This window comes from Mesocricetus auratus, unplaced genomic scaffold (genome assembly GCF_017639785.1).
Source record: "Mesocricetus auratus isolate SY011 unplaced genomic scaffold, BCM_Maur_2.0 Super-Scaffold_4256, whole genome shotgun sequence".
Classification (NCBI taxonomy): domain Eukaryota; kingdom Metazoa; phylum Chordata; class Mammalia; order Rodentia; family Cricetidae; genus Mesocricetus; species Mesocricetus auratus.
The window spans coordinates 41,198,364-41,225,154 of NW_024429182.1; the positions used below are offsets into that span (position 1 = coordinate 41,198,364).

General features: G+C 40.0%; 1 protein-coding gene across 1 annotated transcript in view; it reads left to right on the plus strand.

Moving 5' to 3' along the window:
• Rorb (RAR related orphan receptor B) overlaps nucleotides 1–26,791 on the plus strand; it is a 180,932-nt gene that overhangs the window by 121,069 nt on the left and 33,072 nt on the right. Inside the window, exons 2-4 of the mRNA XM_005063775.4 lie at nucleotides 3,545–3,630; nucleotides 7,701–7,842; nucleotides 13,409–13,810. Of these exons, the coding sequence (XP_005063832.1) occupies nucleotides 3,545–3,630; nucleotides 7,701–7,842; nucleotides 13,409–13,810 (630 nt within the window). The remainder of the gene's footprint in view (nucleotides 1–3,544; nucleotides 3,631–7,700; nucleotides 7,843–13,408; nucleotides 13,811–26,791) is intronic.

Sequence of the window (26,791 nt, forward strand, 5' to 3'; positions counted from 1 at the left end):
TAAATGATTCGGACTTATCTTCACTTCTAGTAACCTCAGACATCTTTTCCTGCCAAAAGAAAAACAGCCACCAGATTTCTATACTGAGAATTTTTTCTCCCACATAATAACACTTATATACATTATAGGTGACGTCTTTCTCTTTAAAAATGCTATTAAAATGTTTGTAACTCTCCAGGATTATGTGTAGAGCCAAAGTTATGAATATGCATAAATATGCAGATGCTCTATTGAATGTTCCTTATCTCATTTGTATTTCTGAAGATGTATAAGATAACCTTTGTGTCTTTCAAAAGCATCTTCCTACACCTCAGGGAGCAAATTACCTCTATTTTCATTTCCTTTAAAGTTAGATCATTTTATAATTAAGAATGTATTGAAGCAGATTCTCCAACGTGTGAGCTACTCCCTGGGGAGTAATTTATGCAAAGAGAGCCTCTGACTTAATATTATATAAGCCAAAAACTATTCAATGGCTACCTGGAATTATTTTAGTCATTTATAGTAACTATAAATAACCCACTGTTTGAAATGTTATTGTTAAACTTAAATCCACAGTACAAATTAAGTCAAGTGTGATTCACTGGATTATTTTTAAATATCTTTAATAAAGATGCAATAATACACCAAAATGTGCTTCTTTTCCAAAATCATTAGAAAAAAAATCAGTTAATGGGTATAGTGATGGTCATGGTGGTGATGTAGATGGTAATGATACAATGATAACATTGATCAGAAAATACCCATTTTATCCTCACAATTCCATGAAGTTTGTTGATGAATACTATATTTATAAGTGACAAAACATGAGTTCAGAGGTTTTATCTCAGCTATGGCCCTAATTAATACATTAAGGAAAGCAACCTAGCAGGTCAAATAAGAATAAAGCCAAACCTCCTACATCCCCATCCCCAAATCCTGAAATGTTCCAGTCATTTAACATCTCATTCCCAGCTCCCTTCCTTCAATTTTTCATCTTACAAAAGAGAGAGAGAGAGAAAGAGAGAGAATTCAAATTCTGTAGCTTATTTAATTTTTAAAAAACTTAATGTGTTATCCTAAGGCTAAGTGTTATGTATGTTATGGAAAGTAATAACAAAAGGTGGTAATAATTTCCACTTATTTGTTTTGTATGTCTGGAAATAGAAAACTATAGCACCGTACGCAAGTGTCAGCTTTATGTACAAAGCATTTTGAAGGATATTTTGCATAATTATTTTAAATTGGGAAAGGAAATAGCAGATCTTCCTAGTGTGAATAATTTTAAGAACTCTTTAGAGTACTATCAAACACAGGAATTGATGCATTCTAAATACATAACCTACAGGATGACAAAACAGTCCTTCTAAGACATTATACATTCAGGTACCTGTGAGACACCACAGAAAAGCGCATGTGTCCCTGTCCCACACCACATCATACTCCACAAATGTCCCTGTTTCTGTTCCAAGTCCAAACCTAATTCTCATGCATACTAGACAAGTGCTCCACCACCCAGTCACATCCTTGGCCCCAATGTCACTATTTCAGTCAGTCCTGTCACTTTGTCTCACTTCCAATTGTTCATCATCTATTTTCCTTATCTTTCAGCATTTAATATCGCTTCTGCCTCTGAACAGTTTTCACACTTGCTCCTTCACCTCCCGTTGTCCCACTATACCTCCTAGGCTGCCTTTGCCTAAATCCTGGGTCAGGAATGACCTATCACTGGTCTTCTGGTTTTCTATGATTAGCTTGCCAGACTCTAAGGTTATCCCTTCACAATGCATGTAGGGGTTGGTTTGGGAACTGAATTTACAGTTTTGCTCACACTGTGCATGCACTCTAACACGAAGCTACATGGAGCCTTCTTTTCGCCATTTATTTACCCTTCATTTTATCCATTTTATAGGATCAGGTGAAAACTCCCCTGCTGAACTCCCGCAGCTCCAAGGACTGGTGTCACAATTCTACATAGCCATGTAATTTCCCATAAAGCCAATTGCTCTGTACGATAGTCAGCCACAGTCATATTAGACCTCTGACCTGTTTTCATTCAATGCCCCTTGTCTTTCCCTTCAACCTAACTAAATTCCACACAATCTGTAAAATGAGTTGTCTTCCCAATTAGAACTGCAGTGATCTGGAGTGGTTGGAATGTTGCAGGTTCAGGGGTAATTACCCTATCTTATGCTAGCTTTAGCCCTCTGGATAGTCATTCTTTTTCCCCCACTGTGTCAGAACTCACATCCTATGACTAACAGATAAAACTCTTTTGGAATCCATTAATTTAGCAGACCACTAGCTTCCACTAACCCAAAAGCTTAGACTGTCATCAGACAGCATCTGGGACCCACAGAAAAGCTTCCCCCACCTTGCTGTGGCCACCTCTCTGATATACCCATCAGTGTGTTTCAAACTTGCCCTGATTTGTGACTTTATTGGTTCTGTAAAACTATAGAACTTTATGAAACTCTTAACACATTTCAACATGGGATTTGGGATAATCTAAACCTATGACCTGGGCCATGGTCATTCTAATATGTCAAAAATAAGATATTTCTTATACTGTTTTTTGAAAATGAAACTTCTTTATCCCCAGTGAAACTAAATGCATGTTAACTTCTAATACAACTTTTTCTGATTTCTTCATTATTAACTTTTTATTAATGAGACCATCTAGATCATTACCATATCATCTCTTGAGTCATCATGTTTCAGTATCCTTGCAGATACTAAAGCATGCTCAGTTAATGTTTGGTTGATTCATTAATGGTATTTTCACAGGGATGACCAGTTCATCCACCATCCACCTACACAACATATAAGATCACCATATACCAACACTTCTGTCTTGCTTTATTTAGTTATTTAAAATATTATTGAGATAAGACCATGTAAAAACTCCTAATGACTTTCTATTTCAAATGTAAGATCAGAAACGGAAAGACTGGAGTTCACAGGGCTTTTCTGTCATGTTATTTTAGGGAAGATAAGCTTTAAAAGGGAAAAACTGTGAAAGCAGGAGCAAACATCTGGTCTCTAAACATGAATGTGCAGGGGTGTATGTGTGTGTGTGTGTGTGTGTGTGTGTGTGTGTGTGTGTGTTAAATTCAGTTTAAAAAAGCAAAGGGTAATGAATGGATGTCTTTTCCTAACAGTAGTTCTCAATATGTGGGTCACAATCCCTTTGGGGTTGAGCAACCCTTCCACAGAGATCCCCTAAGACCATCAGAAAACCCAGATCATTTGTAACCATGGCGAAATTACAATTAGGAGTAGTAATGAAAATAATTTTATGGTTGGGGATCCCCACAACATGAGGAACTGTAGTAAAGGGTGGCAGAATCATGAAGGTTGAGGATCGCTGCTTTAGGAGAAGGTTAGAAAGGTCACTCACATAGTAAAGACGGCTCCAGACCATCACTCTCACCCAGAACCTTCCAACTGCAAGCATCTAACACAAACATCTTGACAAGAACAGGTACGCGTGAACATAGAAACAAGAAAAATAAAAAAAAGACAATTATCGACATTCAAAATGCCTTTTTTTTAACTCTTTCAGCACAAATTGAAGTGATACCATGCAAAATTTGTGGCGATAAATCCTCTGGGATCCACTACGGAGTCATCACTTGTGAAGGCTGCAAGGTAAGGACTTCTACATTGTGACTTCATGCCGAGGCTTTGAAGAAGACACACTGAGGGATGTTTGTGCCTGCTGCTGACACTGGCTGAAGAGATGACTCAGGTTAAGAACAGGAGTTGCTCTTCCAGAGGACCTGACTGAGTTCACTTCCCAGCCCCACAAAGTGGTTCACAGTCATGTGCAACTCCAGTCCAAGGGTATCTGATGCTCTCCTCTGACCTCCTTGGGCAATCACACACATGGTACACAGACATACATGCAGGCAAAACACTCATAACTTAAAGTATAAAGTTTTTTTAAACCCACTGGAAGCACTGGATGTTAACAGTGGACTCTAGATCAGTCACATGTAATCCTCACCCAAATCTTAATTATTCAATGAGTTCCTGAAGTACAGACAAGATCTTATTTTGATATATACCACTGACATAGATATGAAAAAGAAACTGGCCAAGAGCACAAAACTTTTTTCACATTCTGTCCAGTGTCCCCTCAAAGAGATTCTATCAACCCAATGACAAACACATTCCTGTGAGTAAGGTATTTGGAAAATATAGGACTAATGGAATCTCAGTTACCACAAACCTAACCTGAGATCATCAAAATCTGAAAATTAATAGTAAGGTTTTTAAGTAGTCTGAAAGAAGGAAAGAGTGAGAATAGCAATGAGCACTCAAAACAGTTGCATAATATATTTTAAAGGGGTGGGCATAACCAGAACAAGCTCACGTACCATATGCAGGGGACATGGTAGATGCTGACAACATCATTGGCAATATGCAGACAAGGTGAATCATTTATTTGATTGAGTTCAGTAAACTGAGAAAGATGCAGCATAGTCATGAGCTCTAGGATTCAATTAGCATCTTAGGAGACTTTTAAATGTAAACAGGATAAAACAGATTATAACTGCCAAGAAAGCACTACTCTTCGAAAATGGATGGTGCCTTCACAAGTCTCAGAAAATGTAGTACTTGACACTGGAAAAGTAGAAAGTAAAATCAAAAGAAATAAGTGAAGATGATATGAGGAAAGAAAATCAACATAGTGGAAGGGTCTGGAATGGAGATGATCCGTAATATCCTTAGGCAAAGCTGATGAGATGGCCGTTTATTTTATTCCTCTACAAAGCTAGAATTAAGAGTTATGTATCACCCACTATCATGTCAATTTTTAATTCCATAAATGAGAAACAATAAAGCAAATAAGAAGTTGACTACTGCTTTGAACCTCCATAAGTAAGTTATTTTCTCTGGGTAGGAGGACAAATAGTTTTTGCCATAAGCGTTGGTAAGTTTGTAATGAGACCTCTTTCTCAAAAGCATTTCTGCAAGCTTGTTCTGAAGGTTTAAGAGCCTAGTCTAGTTTACAACATATCCACTTAAGTTGTTTGTATATGAATGCTGCATGCTCAGTATTTCATCATATAAGGCATTTGGAAAATGTCAGACTTCAAGCTGCAGAGAAATCGTCATTTTAAGAAGCAATTTTAAACCATAAACTCTTAAATATTGGATAAACATAACCCAACATGTCAACAGCAGGAACAAGTGGTTAGATTTCTGTCATCTTTTCAATTCGCCGTCAAAGAAATTATGCAATAACTAGGAAGCATATTCTAGGGTTTTTTGTCAAACTGGCTACACATCACATGACTTTTATTTATTTCATGAAAGAACCCACATGCTACAAGTTTCTCCAGTAGAAATCCCATCCAAAATCGGATGTCAATATCAGCACATTCAACTATCCACCTCCCTGAATATTTTTAACAATGCTCTGGAGTCAACATACGCAACCATTTTAAACATCAGTTCAGCTCATAAACTTATTCAGTTCCTATTCATTCAGTAAAATGTGAAGCAGAATTTATTTTTCATGCCAAAAATCTCATTTGCAATAATGAGCAACAGATAAGCAAGAAATGACTCATAATTAATGTCAAATTGGCTGTAAATTAGGGCTTGTGGCTGTGACTTCAGAACATCTTTCCTGCCAACTCATACTAAGTGGCACTCCAGCATCCAAAGATAAAATCCATCAGCCTTTCCTTAGGATGTAAATTCCAAGGCACCTGTAATCAGCACCAGGACACTGCATCGGGACTTTATCACATCTTTCTTGGTATATAAAACAGGCATTCCAGCCCCTGGAGATTTAGGTGTGTTCCTGTTTCCAGAATCCAATCAAACCGAATTCATGGAGCTTTATCGTGCAATCACCAGTGTAGTTAAACAAACGCCGGGCATGATGCAGTAGTGAGCGTGCACTTTCTTGAGTGGATCTGTGTTTAAGCATGATGCAGTGGTGAGCGTGCACTTTCTTGAGTGGATCTGTGTTTAAGCATGATGCAGTGGTGAGCGTGCACTTTCTTGAGTGGATCTGTGTTTAAGCATGATGCAGTGGTGAGCGTGCACTTTCTTGAGTGGATCTGTGTTTAAGCATGATGCAGTGGTGAGCGTGCACTTTCTTGAGTGGATCTGTGTTTAAGCATGATGCAGTGGTGAGCGTGCACTTTCTTGAGTGGATCTGTGTTTAAGCATGATGCAGTGGTGAGTGTGGACCTTCTTGAGTGGATCTGTGTTTAAGCCACAAAGCCAACTGGAATCTCTCTCCAAGGGGCCCTTGGCCACACACATTCATTCTGAGGTTCCTTTTGGTCAGCAAAGACTCTTCACCGTGCCAAGCTAAGCCATACTGAAATCTAAGGCAAAACCAAAATCTATAGTATCCATCCTATCTTTCTTTAAGCTGTTAGGAATTTCCACACTGATACCTATTTTTAACACTTTATTGAAACATTCCCTTTTCCTAATAGCCTTTATTTTTAATCAGTCATAAATTTTATATCCAAGTTGGTCTTCTTGCATGCTTTATTTTATCTAGCCCTGTTCCATTCTCCTGAGGAAACACGGGTATTTGAAAGAACTTAGGAGCTCTATTTCAAGCCTCTTGGAGGTTTTTTGCTTCCAAGAAGTAAAGCTGAGGTCTATCTTTCCCTGTGATTCTTCATAACATTTCTGTTTAGACCATCACTTTGCTGGTGGCACTTTTCACTTTCACTGTTTTGCTGTAGGCATTTCGAGAGCAAACAGTGGCTGGGGAAACTGATTACCTGGGGGAATGAACAGAGAATGCTAACTTTCATGTCTCTGAGGGAGATATTTGTTTTCCTTACTATGTTTTCTTCATCAGGAAACTAAAGGAGGTTGGTATCCAAAGAATTAAAAAAAATAACAAGAAACCCGGCTACAGATGTCAAGGGGCCGGGTGCAGTCAGTTGTATTTCTTTCACACCAAAAGAATCTGAACCTATCTGAAATAAGAACTCATATCCTATAACCTAAAAGTGGGCATTTGTTTATTGCTTTATATCAAAGAAGTTACATTTAGGATTTCTTTGACTCAAGTGGGTTTATGATAAGATACACCACAGGTTTCAAAACAACTTTCTATACAACATGATGGTGCATAATCCCAGAACTGGGGAGGCAGAAGCAGGCAGATCTCTGTGAGTTTAAGTCCAACCTAGTATACAAAGTAAGTTCCACGGCAGCCAGAAACACCAGAGTTGCATGGTAAGGCTCTGCCTCAAAAAAAAAAAAAAATAACACTTTCTGGACAATTCAATTTTTTTTTCAGATTTGGAAAGACACATTTTAAAATGTAGGGGAAAATGGGGTTAGTGCTGAGCCCACATTCCTTGATGCCGTGCCTCCTACCAATACCTACAGCCTTAGTTCAAACCCAGGCCCCAAGACTTTGACATGCCTCTTTATTGTTCTTTCCCTGTTGTTCCTTTGGGGCAGAATATTTTTCTCTTTCTCTCAAAGAAATTCTTTCAGTAAAGAGTGAATGAATGAACAAACGAACGAACAATTGAAGAAATATCACATGTCCATAAATATGCCCATATATTCTGCTCAGAATTATCTATAAGCTCTCCAAGAAGCAGTCAAAAACTTTCGTAAGATTAAACTCAGCAATACTCCGGTTATAAAGTCTATCAGTGATATGCTAATGTCGCCCTTTCTCTGAGTCTCCTGCCCTTGCTTTCTCTTTCCATCTCTAGGGATTCTTCAGGAGGAGCCAGCAGAACAATGCCTCTTACTCCTGCCCAAGGCAGAGAAACTGTTTAATTGACAGAACCAACAGGAACCGTTGCCAACACTGCCGACTGCAAAAGTGTCTTGCCCTAGGAATGTCGAGAGATGGTAAGCCTCTGCCTTCCTATGTCTTAGTTTTCAAATGGATGTTTGGCTAGAGGCTATTCAAGTCACTGAAAGTCTTTTAACTGTGGGAATTGGGGATATGAAGAAAAGAGAACCAGTGTTCTGGTCGTGAATTAAGAAATAAAGCAGGAACATATCAAATGTAGAACTGCCTGAGAAATAAAAAGAAAAGGGAAGGTGATAAAGGTTTGGAGAGCAGCCTGTGCTGTCTAGGTTAAGTGAAGTCCAGAGTAAGGCTAGATAGTATATGACTGCCTGGCCACATTTTCTGGGAAAAAGGGCTTTCCTGGAATGAGAGACTTTCAGGGCAAAAGTCAGAAAGCCCTAGGTTAAGAGAAGCCATGCTTTCACCAGAACTATCTGACTTACACAAGACACTTAGTGTATGGACACACCAGGAGCCGAACAAGCCTCCCTGGCTGTTCATAAATACCCAGTGAGAGACCTGGACTATTCTGAGTCATTATGAAGAGTGCAAGTATATTCAGGGGCTCTGTGTTTCCACTCATTAGATAATAGAGTGCGTGTTTCTCCTCCACACACAACCAATTGCTTAGATTCATGATACAAGATGAAAAGTTTAAGCATGGTAAACAAAGAATTTTGCCACTTTTTTTCACTCTTAATCTTTCATACACATTCTTATACTATGAATATTGGCCCCAGCTTTCTTGTAGCTGTATTGTATGTTATAAATGGCCTTGTATCATGAACAAATACCACTAATGTCAGGGTTGATGGGGACCTATCTATCCCAGTAAGTGATGGTAACATACGGTACTGAGTTACCTTGAAGTTCTGCAGCTATGACTTTTCATTTTGTCTGATCAAGACTTGAGAATGAGCAGTGCAATATCTCCTACCACTCTTTAACCATCCTTCCCAACTACTGACTCAGCAAATCCTGGCAAAGTGCTTTAGCAATAGTACAGGAACCAGGGTAAGACGTCCTCACATCTACCTCAAGGATACAGTAGTATATTCACTGTGCTACATACACTTGCTGTCTACCACTTATGTCTTCTGGTCACTGGAACGTCGTGGCTGCTGGTAAACAAATGCCTTACTATTCAAATCATTGGCTTCCTATCCTTTCCTGAGTATATGAACAGACATCAAACTCAGGGATTACAAATTTATTCAAATCTACCTAGGCAAAGAAATAAGGAAAAATGAATGCATTTTAAATAATATATACATATGTCTGTGCTGTAAAGTGGCAAAAGTGTGTATGAATAGATACCACATATCTTGAATCTTCTCCTTCCTGATGTATATTCTGCTTGTTATTTTGATTGGTTGCTTAAAAATTGAAATAGAGTCCATGTCTATTGTCCAGGCTGGCTTCAGACTCACTGTGTAAACAAGGATGGTCTTCATGCTTCACCCTCCCAAGTGCTGGGATTACAGACATAGGCCCCATGTCTGGCTTCTGTTTTTCTGTTAACGGGGCTCTACAAATCAACCCTCAGTAGAACTATTTGTAGAGAAATGAGTAGATTGAATCAGACTTCTAATATAAAGTTTAGATCCCTAAAGGTGTTAGTTTATCTCCAATACTGAAAGGGTTAAACTGGGACCAGTTTGACTAGTACAAAGCAGGTAGAAACCTAGAGACTTGGAGACTTAGAAACAATAAGATAATAATTTCTAAATGACTCCAGAGTCACGGGTGATGTTTATGCATTTGGGGTCTCAAAGTCGCCTGTTCAGGGCTTTTTTGACTCCCCCATGGGAGACCTTACCCTTTCTGAGAAGTAGATGGGGTGAGGGGAAGGTAGGGAGGGGAGCAGGAGGAGGGCAAGGAGGGAGATCTGTGATTGATTTGTAAATGAATTTAATTTTTTTTAAAAAGCCTATCCAGAGCCGGGCGATGGTGGCGCACGCCTTTAATCCCAGCACTCGGGAGGCAGAGGCAGGCGGATCTCTGTGAGTTCGAGGCCAGGCTGGACCGATAGCCTCCAAAACAATACAGAGAAACCCTGTCTCGTAAAACCAAAAAAAAAAAAAAAAAGCCTATCCAGTTCTAGAGCAGCAGGAACAATGACTTTTAATTCCAATCACCCTGAAAACGTCTGTTCTACTAAACAAAAGTGATGTGATTTCTGACCCCCCCCTACTCAGAAGTGTCCTTTGCTAGTGTGGGATTGAAATGAGGGTTAAACATGTATTAGATATTGATGCGGTCATCCTGGGTATTTGTAAGTCACTTGCAATGTATACAGAATCATGCTGGTTTTCTTAAGACATGGCAGTTTAACAACAAACTGTCTCTATACACAAGCGAATGTCATTAGCAGAATAAATCAGGTTTGAGAGAGGCAAGCGGCTAAACTATGTGCTGAGCTCACTCATGAGAAGTGATGAGAAGCATGCAAATACTTGAAAATATAACAGTAGATGGCCTTTGTTAACATGAGCTTTGAATACATCAAGGTGCCTACAGATAATAGCCAGGAATATTTCTATGTCAGAGAAGTTCAATAGGTGTATTTCCATGGTGTACTGTACATTTTCCCCCGGAGTATAGCGCCAGCTTTATTGCAGGAGAGGACATAAAACTGAAACACTCTTCTGAAATAAATAGAAAACTTGTCCTGGAGTAGCTCTGTAGTCATTGTCTATAAAGTCTTTGATTTAAAACAAAGCCTGAGAATTCCAAACTGTAGTCTCTTTAAGCTGCCTCTTTCTAGATATTCCGATTGCTCTGTCACCTGACAAGTGAGCCTTGTACAAAAGATGTACATTTTTTCTGTCGAGTCTTCAGATGATTACAGCAGAGCCCTTGGCAACATACTTTTCCAACATCATTAACTCTAATTACAAGGACTATGGTTAAGAGCACATGGAAGCTTGCTTTGGCTGCAGGTCGGTCTATGACCCTGCTGATGGTGGATGGCCTTACTTGGGTGATAGAAGAGGCTTGAATCAGCTTTGCATATCCTATTGTTCAGCAATCTAGTTCAGGCATGTCCTTGCCATGGTGAGGTGCCCAGTCAAGCAAGCCCTTTTCAAGCCTCTGCTTGTCACACATTTGTCAATAACCCATTGACCTAGGCAGATCATGTGACTAGGAGTCCAGGGTTGAGCCTCACGCCTGCACAGAATGAAAGAGAATTGGGAATAGACATGTGAAACATGAAAGGATGCAGGTAAAAAGGAATTGGGGTCATTATCACTCTGCCTCAAAATATAGACGTCTGACTTGAGGGTTAAATGACAAGTATTCTTTTAAGGCAGTTCTGAATCCATGAAGAAAGCTAGCTCACTCTTGATTTTTTCATTCCTATTATTTAAACCTATAAATACACAATATTCTATAAAATTACTACAAAATCTTAATCTTATGCAATAGAGTCATTGCTTGTACTGAGAAGACAACAGCTGTCATTAGAGGCTCGTCTGCATGGACCCCAATACAAAGGAGCAAAGTTCAGCCATAGAGAAGATGAGCACCACTTTCTTGGGATGCAGTCCTCCTGAGTCAGTGTTCAATATTATTTAATTTTCATTATAAAAAATGGTAGTTTCCTTTAGAGAACAAAATACAAAGTATATGCAATGACACAATATAAAAGTAAAAGCAAAAGTTTCCCTAACCATTCAGTAGAATTCTGCCCACAGTCAAGCAGAATACCACTACATTCCAAAAACAAATTCTGAGAAGCAGAGTCTAATAACAGCAGTGTCTATGCAGCAAGTTAAACACAACACAATGATCTAAACCAATTCAAGACCCAGGAAAAGCACCAACGGAGAGGGAAAAGGAGAATTTGCTAGTGGTTAATTAGATTGTTTCTCTTCATTGAGAAAAACTACAGGATAATTACTGCTTCGTCTTCCTACTTGAGCAGCACTGAGAAGCCAGAGCACGGGAATTTTCTTTTAGAAAGATTAAGGAGTAAGAAGAAAGAGGGAGAGACTGGGATTGTTAAAATGCAGCCAGTCAGAGCTTTGATCTGGCAAGCAAGAGGGGAGAGAACATGCCACTATACCTAGGAGTATCTAAACACTCCTGTTAGCCTGCACACCCTGTTATCCAGGACTTAGTGACACAGTCACACTGCTCAGTAATCAGGGCTGGAAAGTGTGGTCTCTATTTTGAACAAGCCATACTCAAATAAGATTTGATAGCACCACTCCTAATGCAAAGGGAAGATGGATTTGGATGAATGGCAGCATCTTCACGATGCAGGCCTCCTCTGTGGACCTTCTGAGCTAGACAGGCTGCAAGCACTTCCAGTGTGTGTCTCCTTCCCACACCCTCTGAGATCCTGACATCAAGAAACCATGAAAAACTGGTGGTATCACTACCAAAGAAACCAGAAACTCAGATGAGCGTCTCTAAGACTACCAGAGTCCCCACCATTAACATGAGGTGCAGAATGCAAGATGACTTGAACCAGGCAGCCCAGCACCCAACATGCCCACATGCAAAAAGAGAGCTCGACAGCTTGTGAGAAAGAAGTCGCTATCCATAGCAGTTCAGGAGGTTGTGTGTCACAGGTCAGGGAGCTGTGCATGGGGATGAAAGCTTCCATATATTATTCCCAGACACTCGGAGATCCTCTCCCTCAATTTTCCCCAAAATATCTGAAGATGTGGCTGCCAGCAAAGGGCAAAATAAAGCTTCAGTCTAGAATGATGATGAAAGTTGCTCCTGCTGAGAGTATACAAATGCCACCATCCAAAGGCTATCATTTGCTCCAAAATCCAAAATGGCGGCAACTCATGAGGTTTTTCTCACCCCCTGAATCCTTGGTCTTACCAATTAAAAAAAATATGTCCCAAATGGAAGTAATGGGTTTCTTCCAAAGGATCTGGTAATCCTAATGATAGGGAAGAAAGTTGGTATTGATTATGGAGGCCATTTTAATAGCAGAAAACCCTTGCATGTCTCATTAGGTTTGTCGTTTGGGTTTTAAATATGCTGTTCCCAAATGGAGAGAGAGAGAGAGAGAGAGTTGAATACATCTTCCAATTCCATAGCAGTGACACAAAATACACATTTTTCATTTCTTCCTAGCTTATTATTACTGTTTAGGTATTGAATGCCCCCCCAAAGGTTCATACATTAACATATATTAAGGATGTGGACCCCAGGTTGACACTATTGAGAGGTTGTAGAATCTTGAGAGGGCGGGGCCTAGGAGAGAGGCCTAGGTTACTAGGGAGCATCCATTTTTTTCTCTCTTTTGCTTGTTTGGGTTGAATTGCTCTACCACACATCCTCCAACATAGTGTCCTGCTGTGCCAGTGGCACAAAAATCGTTAATATTGTCAGCCAAAAATAAACCTTTCTCCTAAATTGATCATCTCAGTTACAAGCGCAGAAAGCTGGATAACACACAGGTTTCGTCACTCTGTGGCAAATCAACATGCCTTTCAAATATAATCTTTCCCTAAATGTGAAATCTAAATGAATGAAGCCCTGATTTGGGATTTATCTATATGATACTGAAGGGACAACCATCCATGTCCCTTAGAATGAAATGGCTAAAGAGAATGGTAACCACACCATTGTCTTTTGCTCTTCTCTCCATTCCAGCTGTAAAGTTCGGGAGGATGTCCAAGAAGCAGCGGGACAGCCTGTACGCTGAGGTGCAGAAGCACCAGCAGCGTCTACAGGAGCAGAGGCAGCAGCAGAGTGGGGAGGCAGAGGCCCTGGCCAGGGTTTACAGCAGCAGTATCAGCAACGGCCTCAGCAACCTGAACACTGAGAGCAGCGGCACCTACGCCAATGGGCATGTCATTGACTTGCCGAAATCCGAAGGATATTACAACATTGATTCTGGTCAGCCATCTCCAGATCAGTCAGGACTGGACATGACTGGAATCAAACAGATAAAGCAAGAACCTATCTATGACCTCACATCCGTACCCAACTTGTTTACCTATAGCTCTTTCAACAACGGGCAGTTAGCTCCGGGGATAACTATGACTGAGATCGGTGAGTATGAATCATCTCTGTTTTTTTTTCTGGAAGGCTCTCCCTTGAAGGTGCCTTAGTCCTGCTTAGTAAAGTCACCCTTACAGCTCTAAGTTAAATTGCATGCATACCTGGTTTCTACTGAGCAAATGAAATTGGCTTATAATACTCTAACAATTGTCACTATCCCCTTGCCTCATAAAATTTATTTTGAGTGAAGAAAGAAGGAACAAATGGAAAAATGTTATCTATAAGGGAAAAATGGATGCTTTCGGTGAATTTGCATTCTTATAGAAGAAAAAATGTGGGTAGGAGCAAGAAAATTGCCTAGATTTCCAAAGTAATGTTATTCAAAGGGAAGTGGCCACAGTATGGAGTAATACAATGAATAGTTCTCAAAGATCGCTATAGGTACACCTTAAGCACAAAGTACCCCAGATTCCCTCTTTGTGAAGGTGAAGCAGGCAGGCCAAAGGACAGCTATGGATTTTGCAAAGCTAAATTCAAGAATTTGACATGAAGATTCTAGGGAGAGCGCTCACCCACAAGAACTTCAATTTAATTCCCAGAATCCATGTTTTTAAAAACATGTTACCCCACTTAATAATCTCAGCACTGAGGAGGTGGCCAAGACAGACTCCTGGGCTCATTGGCCAACCAGCCTAGATTACTTGAGCTCTGAGGCAGAGAGTCTGTCTCAAAGTGGGCAGCTCCTGAGGAGCAACAGCCAAGTTTGTCCCACATAACATGGATGTACAAATGTCCTACAGACATGGATGTACACACATGTGAATGTACACACATGAATTTTACATGGGATTCTGCACCACAGCAATAAGACTTACGATCTTGAAGGCTGTGAAATACAGAGTAACTAGTTAATAATGGGCATCTTTTAGCTATGATGACTTTTGACCTCTTAGAACAAGATCTCAGGGGTGCCCCATCTCAGGCAAGCCCTCTACTGACCTACAGTAATTTGATTTCACCCTTTTAAACTCGACAGTCTAAAGAATGTTTAGTGGGTTAATCTCATCAGTGGCAAACTCTCTTAATACATTTCCCTCCCAGGCAGCAGAGCTACATATCCACCTCACTGTGGAAAAGCTAGAGCAAAAGCAGAAATAACTGCCTCCAAGGTAGGGGATAGGCAACCTGAGTTCTAATCCTGGCTCTGCAGATTATAATGTAAAGCAGAGCGAGTTCCTTGATCACAGATCTCTAATCTTTGAAGAGGACAAAGCATAGTTTTAGGTCACAGGATATCATAAGAAGGACAACCTCAGACAAGTGCCCATCTAGTTCTCACTACACTTACTTTTATAAGCCCTGGCTTAGTTGCCCTCAGATCAGTGCCTGGATGCCACAGCTGTTTTCATTTGAATTTGCTGTGAACACAGAATGACATCTATGGTTGTGTCCTGGGCTGCTTATGACCTGTGTCTAAGGAAGAAGCAATGCCATCCAAGGATAACACTGAGATGTCACTTCTCCTTTTCAGTGGCTCATCATGTGGCAGAAAATGAAGTTATTGATGTCCCAGCCAGGAGGCACCAATATCTGGACTCTGACTAGTCCACTATACTGCTATCTTTACCCATGTCCTCATTGTAACAGAAATATTTTGTAAACATTTTGATTTCATTAAAGTCTAAAGAGTAAAGCAAAAATCCTATTTTACTGCAGAAACAGGGGGCTGCAGAGGCCTAGGGCAGCTCACTGCTTCAGAAGGGGCCCATGATAACTCCATGATAGAGCCCAAGGGTCTACTTCAGGATACCTGATTCCAGGGTCTTGTGCTCACCTAGTTACCTGCTGCTTGCTGTATTCACAACTCATAGGGATAGCCTTTGTATGCAGAGGCCCCCAATCTTTCCAAAAAGGTGTGTCAAAACAAAGTAAGGTACCATTTAATATACAAGTTCTTGAATGTAGCATTGGTTTAGAACATACATTTAAATCCCAGTGAAATGAAAACTAGAAGTTAATTAGCAATCTCGGTCTCATATGCAAAAGGAAATGTTCACAGTTTATTTATGGCTTTTCATCAATAGAAATTATGATAATAAGGCTGCAGACAAAAATCATTGGCCCTGGGCTCCTGTGGACAAGCACTTTTCCTTTCTGGCCCTCAGTCTGTTTTATTTATTTATTTATTTATTTATTTTTTGAGCTGATAGAAAAGAACAGGGCTTCCTGCAGAGGCACTGACACCCAAAAAGAACTTTTCTTAATTATTTCAAGACACAGATCTCTACATGTGCTCTAAATTTTCATCAGACATTAAGGGTGAAATTAGAAGTGTCCTGTGAGTACTCTCAAATGTAACAGACTCTTAACCATGGACTCTGTTCAGATTTTGCTAAAACAGCAATGCCACCTAGTGGACACAATCCCATTCCAAGCGTCTGAATGTCAGTGTATGTAGTTACAAGGCTGTGCACAGCAGGGTGATGAATGCCTTGTCTTAATGAGCTATCTAAAGCTTGCCATCCATGTCACTATACCACTAAGTTCATAACAGCATCATTATGCAAGAAGGCAGCAGAGAATGGTTCTGTACTCTCCGTTTTGCAATCAAGCTACAATCTTTTCCTTGATGTCTATGTGTCTTAGCTCTAAACCACGATCAGTAACTGTCATTGTGCTTATGTCACGGGGAGAAACGAGTTGATACTTATAACTTCTGAAGCAATTAATTGACATTTCTAAGAATTATCATGGTAAGATCAATATTGTGATTATTAAATAAGATCCCTAGCTGCTATAGGCAGCAAAATCACCTTTTATCAAGTATCCACTGTATTAAATGATATTCTATCTTTAATTTTTATAAAAAAAAGTCTTGGTTTGACTGGAGAATAACTGTATATACATTTTATGGAAGAAAATGTTGAGGCTAGAGGTCACATTCTTAGTAAAACCAGAGAACAAATTTGAGTCCAGATCTAAGTAATAAAAAGCCATTCTTTTAGTGCATTATAGTGTATTTTCTCCTGTCAAATGATAACCACTCAGAATCTCAAGGCATTGCTACAGAAAAGCATGCTTGGCACTTGATGCCTGCTGACACCATTCTGTGCGACACTACACGAAGTTCATGGGGTTTTCTGCTGACCTTTTGACTTGATTTGATCATTAGGCATCCGAACCACTTGGTTGGAGGCATGTTGTCATTGAAAAAGTCCTGTACAGACAAAAGAGAAAAATCTGAGCTTAGCCGCATTTTAAATGGTGAATTCAAGGCTCTGGAAACTAAGAAATTTGTGAGCATCGCTCATGGTTACCAGTTCTGACTGCTTCCTCTGGTTTCTGAGAGGGCAAAGGACATGAAGTCCTGCCATTGTGCTGAGATCGGTCCTTATAAGGAGATCTTTCATTTAAATCAAGTTTTAGATGAGCATGTGTTCAACAAGATCTTGCAGCTTTGAAATCTTTAATAAAATGCATTTATGAACTACAACATAACATTTTGAACAACTGCATGTAGGTCATCAAGTCAATTATGTATGTTATCCAAGTCAGGAATAAGCCCAAACCAAGTCCACCCTTCCCCAGAGGTGCCAGAGAAGCTCACACTTCCTGGGATAAGGGATGCTGATGATAATAGCTTCTGTTTAGATGGAAATGTGAAAATCTTTTCACATGTGTCAGTAAGCATGAGGCTCACCCCCTGCTTCAAATCAACTGTGAACAAACCTCTAGATGAGGTTAAAGGACAGAAAAAGGAGCTTGTTTTCCAAGGCACAGAGTTAGCTAACCAGTAAATCTAACCAGTAATTCTAACGTAAGCAATTCATTTTGCTATCATACACTTCCAGGCATGCTTTGAAGAATTTCTGTTTGCAAAATTCCAGTCATTGGAAATAAGCAAAACATGGTTTCTGCCCTTGCCATCCAAGTGACAGATGTCAAAAGAAATAATTACCATTCAGAATAGAATAGACTGGCCATCAGCAGCAAGGCAGCCTTGCATAAGATCCTTAATTCAATCCCAGCATGCTAAACTAAGTAAATTAATTTTTTAAACTGTCGTGGAACCTAAGTCCTAAGTGATCCTGCCCATGACAGTCTGGGAGATGGTGAACATCAGTTACTCAGACCTCTTCTTATCAGGAGACTCTTTATTCTCAGAATTGTGAGGCTGAAAAGCAAAATACAGTTGAGAGAACAGAAACAACGAAGGATATTTCAGAAATATATACCTGGGCTGTTCAAACTCCCAAGAGAAAAAGAAATCATGAAATAAGAAGTAGCTGGAAGTGAACCGCAAATTAATATTTAGGCCTCAGTATTGACAGGGCTTGGCTGGGAATTTACTTCAAGCTGGCATGATGGATGTGTTATTTCCCTGGGAATAAAATCCTGTTTGATTGGTGATAGAGAAGGGAGACTAGACAAAGGATTCTCAGCAAGTGAGCCGAAAAAATAAAAATGGAACCATAGACTTCTGCTCACCACCATAGCTCTCCAATGTTCAGGGGATGCTGCAGGGATTATCCTCTTAATAAAGCTCATTTAAGCTGAAAGATGATTGACACAGTATCTAGAAGGTTCCAGACAGGACAATTCAAGGAGCCAACGGATATTTTTAAAAGGTGAAAGAAAGAAGAATGAGTATATACATATATATACATATACATATGGACATATACATGTATATATGTCTTTAAATTGACTGCAATACTAAGAGGCCTGGTGTGTCTTCCATGCCTATCGCCTAAGTCTGGTATTTTGCTGGGCATTTCACTCCAGATATAGACAAGGGAATGTGGGTTCATTGGTCTCATTGTTCCCACATAGTGTTAACATGGATTTATTCTCGTCTTCCTTTTGTGTTCTATTCATGGAATATGGAGTTTTAAATAACAAACGTAGAAATAAACCTCATTTTGGATGTGTCTATTATATAACCGAGCATGAATAGAGGAGACTACATGAGGAGATGGGCCTAAAGTGATCTAGTCTCTGTAATGTACGGCTTCATACTGTTAAAGCTACAGAGACAGCCAAAGGATATTGCTCAGGGTGCTTTATTTTGTAAAATTTTTCTACCCATTTTAAATGTTGACTTTAAGAACTCTGAGTAGATGCTGTGGAGTTAAAGCATCTCCTTTCAATGGTGTGGACTTCTATAAGTAAGTATTTTATAACCGCTGCTATTTCACTTCCTGTGGGGGAGTGATACAGAGAACATAAGCTGCAGCTTTTGAAGTATCTATGTCCTCTGGTAGCACCTGTACAAGTACAAGCAGCACTCCATTTAGAGTTACAGCCTAATGGGTCATTAACACCAACAGGAGACTAAATCTATGAGGAAAGTATTCAAGTGTTTTGAGGAAAGGAAAACCCAGACGGCCTTGGTTTATCCTTTCTTGGCTTGAAAGTCTACCTTGTAAATGTCCCCTAACCCCCTCTCACACTCACTCCAGTCACAGAGTCTGCAGGCATTTAGAGAAAGTACGCTGAGATTTGAAATCACAGGTCCGCCTACTATCCGTGTGGGCTTGTTCCAAATGTTCAGCTTTCTGAGTCTCAGTCTCCCATTCTGAAAAGGAAGGCAACTGAACAAAATGACCTCAAAGGACCATGGTTTTCTCACCTTCCGGAGAGCTTTGGCAGTGCACACAAGCAACCCTTGTTTCAGCCACTACAATGGGAAGAGCATAGAAGAATGGTAATGGAGGACTTGAGAGTGAGCCCTGTGCAATCCATGGCAGCGCTATGGCTGTGCCAGTAGCCAACAAGTCTCTCCTAAGAGCCCAGAAAACCTTCCTGTAGGCTTGCACTTGGTGGCGTGACCACCATCAAATCACAGCCAAGCACCACTTTCTTCTCCCCATCTGCTGCCCCCTCAAACATATAACTAAGTAAATAATAACAAAGTGAAAGTCAGGGACAAAAAGAGACATCTGAGGGTGTGGTTGGTGTGGTCAGTCCCCAAACCATCATGTTTATATACAACAGAAGTACAACTGTGAGCTATAAATGGGCAGCTTCAGGAAAAATGCACCTGTCCTCACAGGTCCACACTAGGAGGGTCACTCCCAAGCCTCTCTTGAGGGAAAAACAAATATATGATCATGGAGTGAAAGTCTGTTCTTGACTACTGAAGAGTGCCACCTGGGCCAGTCACTGAAAAGAGATGTACGTGGTCCCTATGATACTTTAACATCAGCATGCTCTTTCGTCACTCACCAACTATCTCCCAGTGCCTGTTAAGTTAAAGCATTCTATCTTCTATTAAAAAAAAAAGAAAAAAGAAAAGAATCCCCTGAACTGGGCTAATCATCCTGGTTTGCCACATACTTTTGATCCGACTGTGATTAGAACTTAATTCTAGCTTGCGCATGGTCGCAAATTATTTTAGATGGTGCTTAGGACAAAGGACTTTGCAACTGTTTTTTAATGGTCAGTCAAATCCACCTTTCTAGATACCCTTTAATAAATCCTCTCCCAAAGACTACTAATATTACCAAGTGGTGATGCTGAGGTCACCAGCTATCACACTTAGGGCACTGATTTCCCATAAGTCAGGAAGTACACAAAGCATTTTGAGAGCAGGGAGATTCTAAGCAAACATAAAGATCTGTCTGTAATATAATCAACACAAACATTCATGCTCAGTTCAAGTGCTTTTGAACATACACATCTATTTACAGTACAAAAAATGCTCATGCCATTCTTAACACAGCTTTCCTAACCAGCTAATATTTACTAGTGTAAGGAAAGCTTCTAACACACCTTTGCAATTCTGAGTTAAGATTGTGAAAAATTGATCTTCAGCAGAATTACCCTAGAGATACTGTTTTAGGATTAACTTTTTGATACTGGATTCAAAACTTCATAAGAAGATTCTTAAATCTGCCAGCAAGGGGGAAAAAAGCATTGAGAAGCCTTGGAAAGGCGATTCCATTTTATACACTCAATTTCAAAAGCCATCATAAATATGGAATGTTCTGCAGTAAGAAAAGGGAACCATTGCAGGATGGTCTAGCTTGGCTTGTAGAAACGGATGCTAGGACCTACAAGGTAACCTTTGAAATGACTTTCGCCGACAACAGCAATAGCATTGTATTTCCAGTTGTTAAGACTGCGTCAAGCCATGCCTTCACCGTACTGCCAGCCTTGACATTGGCTCTATTGCTCTTTGGGATGCCACAGACTCTGCTCTGTTTTCTTGTTCTGTTTATGAAAGAGGTAGTTAGAGTTAAGATACCAAAGTGGCCATGGAACCAAGAAATGCCTATTGATTGTCAGCTGGATGTAGGTCAGAAACTCTGGAACCACTAGCCTAGCACAAGGCTATCTAACTAGAGGAGCTTTATTTCTGTGATGGTTAGGATGCAAAGAAACTTGTTGAGTTGAGAAGTTTTATTTTGTTGCTTTACTTTGGGATGTAAGCTTCCTTTTGACAACAATACTAAGGAGAACAAATTTACTGTTTAAAAATTGAGCCCAGGCTATAAGACCTAGAGAGACCTGTTCTGTAGATAAGGAACTGTTAGCTCCTTTGTAAGCAAGTTGCTCTAGAACACTTTGAATAGCTTTGTTCCAGACTACTTAAGAACATTTAGACACCTAATTAAATAAATCATTTAAACAATCAAGATACTTTTTTTAAAGATTTAAGGTAAGTGTTTGATAATGCAAAAGTGGTCTCCAGAGGTTACCTCTAAATTACTTTTTCTAAAGGTCAGAAATGTATTGACTAAACTTCCAAAAATGCAGTGAGAAGAGAAGGGTTGCTTCTGTCTAAATTAACAATCAATCCATGTGTCAACAAAATTCAGATAATAAACATCAATCCTAGTGATGGCCCTGAGCAATTTTTATAATTAGATTTCATCATCTGTGATCCTCTAACTGTCCTCTGGGCAGCATGGGGAGGTGCAGTTCTTAAAGGAGAGTCAGTAAGGACTTTGCACTCCATTGTCTGTGGCTGCCCTGTCAGAATTCCATGTCCCTTTAAAGCTGAGATCTGTTCTCTCCCTTTAGCTCTGTAGGATGTGTTTTGCATGAGTCAAACAGAACAAAATGTGCCAGTCAGCCCCTCAGATTCAAGGCACTCTGTCTCCTAAAGCCAGAGACAGTGTCACTGTGGCTAAACTCTCCTGTGGATGAAACCAGGACTGGGAGAGATTAAGTGACTCTCTCAAAAGCATAAACTAGAAGTTGGAAATGGGTTGTGTTTGACTTCCCCATCTTCGAACACAGCTGCCTCAAAACTGGGTAACAGAAGACACTTACGCACGCTTGTCTTTCCCCATTGTTCTGTTGAGGAGGTCTTTTACTTTGAAAGTCAATTTTGAAATAGAATGTTTTCATAATAGATTCTTTCTCAATTTTGTCGACTTTTTCAAGAACGAAAACTCTAATTTCCCAAAAATTAGACATGCACTGTTGAAATAAAACAAAGGATACATGATCCGAAACAGCTTTCAACTAGCCAGCAATGAGAGAGCATCCTCTTAGGCAGTTAATTTGTTTTTGATACTTTTTTGCATTTTTGGATCAGCTCATCTTAAACACAGAGATTTCCACGCACTCTTTAGAGTATTCTCAATTTCTCCCCTTCCCACCTTCCTTTAAAATGCCACTGGATGACTGGATGTGGCATGGTCTTTCTGAATATTAAGAAAATATTAACAACTCTAGTCATATGCTCACTCAGTCTTTGCCACACATTATCATATCATTACTTACACTAATCTGATTTATTCTATACTTCATTATTTCATATTTGTGTTTTATCATACTCTCAGCACTCTATAACTATATAAATGATAAAAACTACCAAACTATAGCCTCATATTTTGTTAACATATTATTTCCTGAAAACTCTAAGCATTTTTTGGTGTTAGTCTCCATAAAGTGAAAAAAATCAATTTTGCTGCTCTTTGATATGAGTTAACAATGGAACTCACATGAAAAGCAAACTAGAAGCCATCCTGACTCACTGGGGAGAGTAATGAAGGCCCAACAATGGGCTGAGCCAACAAACAACACATAGGTTATTGTTGCCACCAATTCCCACTGAAAAGAATACAGCCCATAAATGCTAAAGCTGCTGTTTCATTAAAGGCAAATGCATCACTAATAGATTGATCATTTAAGCTTCAGTGTTACTGGTATTTTAATTCTATTCATGCTTAAAGGTCATGTGTTCCAAATAGAAAAATCATAGTAATGGAAAGCTCTTAAATGACATGGTCCCTTCTGACATCATCATTGATGAGAAACCACAGTCCTTGTTCTATTGAACAACAAAAAGGTAAAAAGCCTGATTCACTGGCAAAAAGCAAAATGTGCATTTCATTAAGTGCTTCCCCTCCCAGCCAGCTACTTTAATAATGTATCATAGTTGCTGTCTCAAAGCAAGGAGTCTGGGGAACCTTGATATGATGCAACCTAACAGAGGGGCTTAAACCTGCCTTCAGAGAGTCCATGGAGACAGGCTGGCATTAATTCAAAGCAAATCCTCTGGGTATCCCACATCCAAACCAGTCACATAAAGTAAACAGAGTGCCCAGCACTTCTCTAGATCTGTAAGGCAAATTGCAAATTAGAGATCCATTAATCATTTTGATTGAAGCTAAAATACAGTATTTTATGGAAAAGTATTTCCAAAAACAAAAATCTCTTGTAAAAACAAACAAACAAATGTGGGTTATAGTTCACTTGAGAGGGGAAAGGAGAAGGCCGGGAAGTTCAGGTGTCAGTCCTTCAGAGCCATGGAGAGTATCACCGTCAGTCTTCTCCATGCAGTTAGAGCAGTGTGCTCTGGGTAATAACACTAATAGCGGCAGTTTTTAAAGATCCGCTCAACTCTCCTCACTCCCAGGACCTGAGATCCTAATGAAACCACCTGTGGGATGCGAGACCCACGACTGAGACAGTGTAGCCCTCAGAGAGCACCATTTGCTGAAATGTCTAGTGAGAGCTAAAATAAGCCACTTTGGTGAAGGGAAAAAAAACCCGCTGAGTGGTTGGAATCAGAGCTGCAGAAGGTCATTTGCTATTTTAGGAGCTGCAAGCTGGTCCCCGTTTTATAACATCACAGCTACAAACACGAAATTGTCACCTTGCCTGTCAGTTTGCTTCCCTGCTGAAGCAGAGGTGGCCTGCTTCCCATTGAACCTGGCCATGGGTGGCTTGTTTCTAAACTTTGCTTTATTGTTGAATTGGTATGCAAGAAAAGTTGGTTTCCATACATTCGGTAATTTTGCTTCAAAATATCTTCCAGGCATCTCTTTATGTCATCCAGTATAACTGACCTTTAAAACTCCATCTAGCTGAGTAAACTCTTCCCCATCTCAACCATACCGTGCTGACCGGGTCTTTAAAAAGGGAGTCCTTCCTCTCTTTGACTCATTGAATACATTACAATGAGAAGTACTCAAGACTAGAAGTGTGAAAGTTTGAGAGCAAGGGAGAGAGACAGACACAAGATGAGGACAAAGAGACAGTCAGAGACAGCGAGACAAAGACATAGAGACAGAAAGAGAGCTTTACAGGGTTATTTAGGCCCAGACCATCTGGAAATAGCAGAAGGAGGTTAACTCCAGCCCCAGGCTTCCATAATTATTGCATACACTACAGAGAATTACCACCAATTTTATTCCATTTTCCCCTTCAAAAATTTAATTTCTCTCTTCTTATTGCCCACATCATAAGTAGAGTTAAGATTACCCTTAAGACTTCTGGGGAAGTGTGACAATTTCGCGATATTGTTTTATATCTTTTCACCAAAAATGATAGTTTTTATGAATTATTATCTCATGTGAATTGCCCATTATAATTTTTGTCTCATTTATGAATTTTCAAGTTCTACTAACTAATTTCAAAACATGAATTCCAATAAAATTTATGCCTAAGAAAAGAATCAGAACTACAATACAAATCTAAGTGTAATTTCACTGAAAGGGAGAAAAATGTATGTTTATCCACATGGGAACATACACGGAAGGCAGAGGGAAAGATGTTTTCCATGAAGCTAATAAGTACAAGATCAGGAACATGGACTTAACATTAGCCTGGAATCACACACCCTGTTCCCCTGACCTGCGCTAGAATCACCATCCCTCCTCGAGACTGGGGGCAGAAGACAGGACTGCACATGTCATTTCGTGTTTTTCACTCTTCAAACACCATCTTATGAGCAATTAAAGCAACCATCAGTAAGTTTAGGTTTAGATAGAATAGATGTTTGATACAATTTGTTCATTGACACAAGTTAGTTGTCCTTTTTAGACTAAAGGGGGAATTGTAGGAGGAAGCCTGTATGCCGCCATTAACCATGTGACTTACTAGAGGCGCATACAGGCTTCCTCCTACACATCAGACTCTCGGTGAACTGAACCAGCTCTGCTTTACCAAGCATGCGTACAGGGTCTTCTTAGAGTGGTTGCAGCTGTGTTGTCCTTAGAAGTCCCTTTGCCAGCATGGATGAATCACCTTCCTCCCTCTGCCTGATCTCAGAAAGCGTAGGGTCCAAGTGCACCACCTCTAGACATGGCAGAGTTTGTCATATTCCTGTTGAACTCATTATCCAAGCACAGCTCATGCCAACTCCTCTTTCACCATGCACCATCTTTAGCCCAAGCTAGTTAAAGAAATCAATAAAAGCCAACTGCTGAGAAGTAGCTGCAATCCAAGTCAGGGTAGGAGATGAAGGCTGTGTGATTGCCCAGTAAGATCCCATCTCCTCTGTTCTTTCTCCTCCTGGCCCCCTTTGTCTGGACTTTCTCATGTGGCTGGTCCCTGGAGGGGACTGCATCTGCTATTACCTTTTCTCTTTTTCCAGGCAGGGACTCTTGAAGTTCCTTTGACTCCCAGCAGGAACTTGCATACTGCACTCACTGTCTCTCCTTTGTCCTTTCTTTTTAAGTCCTTTTCACGACTGCAGACTCTCAGCCCAAGAAAACTATCTTGTTCTGATGTTCAAGCATCTTTCTAAGGGACAGAATGAGCCCTCCCGTCCAAACTCTTTTAAAACCAGGAATAGCTTTGCCCTCTGCTTTCCTGACCTAGGCCCTGAAAGAATCAAGTTAGTTTCTGCACGTGGCTATACCACAAACTGCAGTGGCTGCCTTCATTGCCATGTATGAGTCTTATGTTCAAAAGACATTTGACTTATTTCCTACCACAAGGATGTGGGAGATTATAGTACATTCATAATGTTCACTTCTCTCCATTCTAAATGCTTAGAATTTAAAATATCAAACAAAAGATGAACCTTAGCTTTCTCAGATCTTTTGTGAAACAAAGGAATAAAAGGGTGTTTGGATGGATGTATGGAAGTACAGCTATATGTGTAAGTCAGCAACAGTTAAGCTCCTGTATTGTTGATGTCCTTGTTTTGTTACCATAATGTGGAAATATTAAGATACACAAAATGGGGATGTCCTATGATATTTTATTGAGAAAGAAATCACTTACGTGAGAAGCCAAGAAAGCCGAGAACCAAAGGTCTGCACGCTGCTCTCCAGGCTGAAAACCAGAACCCAAAGAGAAAGAGTCTCCTCCCTCTAGCACTTTTTATCCCCCCTAAACATTCTACGTACCTGTGAACACACCTACACGGGTGTGGTGAGCACTATGGGTTCGGGTATGTAAGGTCTCTCCCTACATTACCATGTCATCTAGTCCTGTTTATTTTCTTACAGGATCATCTTGCATCCAAACCTACTAGCCCTTCTCTGTCATGACCTAGTCAAGAGCAATTTATATCTTACCTTCATTTTCACAACAACCTGATTCCACTCACACACTTACTAATATGCTTCCTTCTCTTTGTCACAGCTAAGATGACTTTCTGGAACAAAACTCTAATCATACCCCTCCCTGCTTCACAGGATCCTCTGGCTCCCCATTGTTAAAAGGTCAAGTCTAAAATCCTAGGAGAAGCAATCCCTGGGCCTTCTCACCCAACTCTTCAGGGTCCAGTCCCCATCATCATATAGCTTCATTTCTCCTTATCTCCTCCACACAGTCAATGTT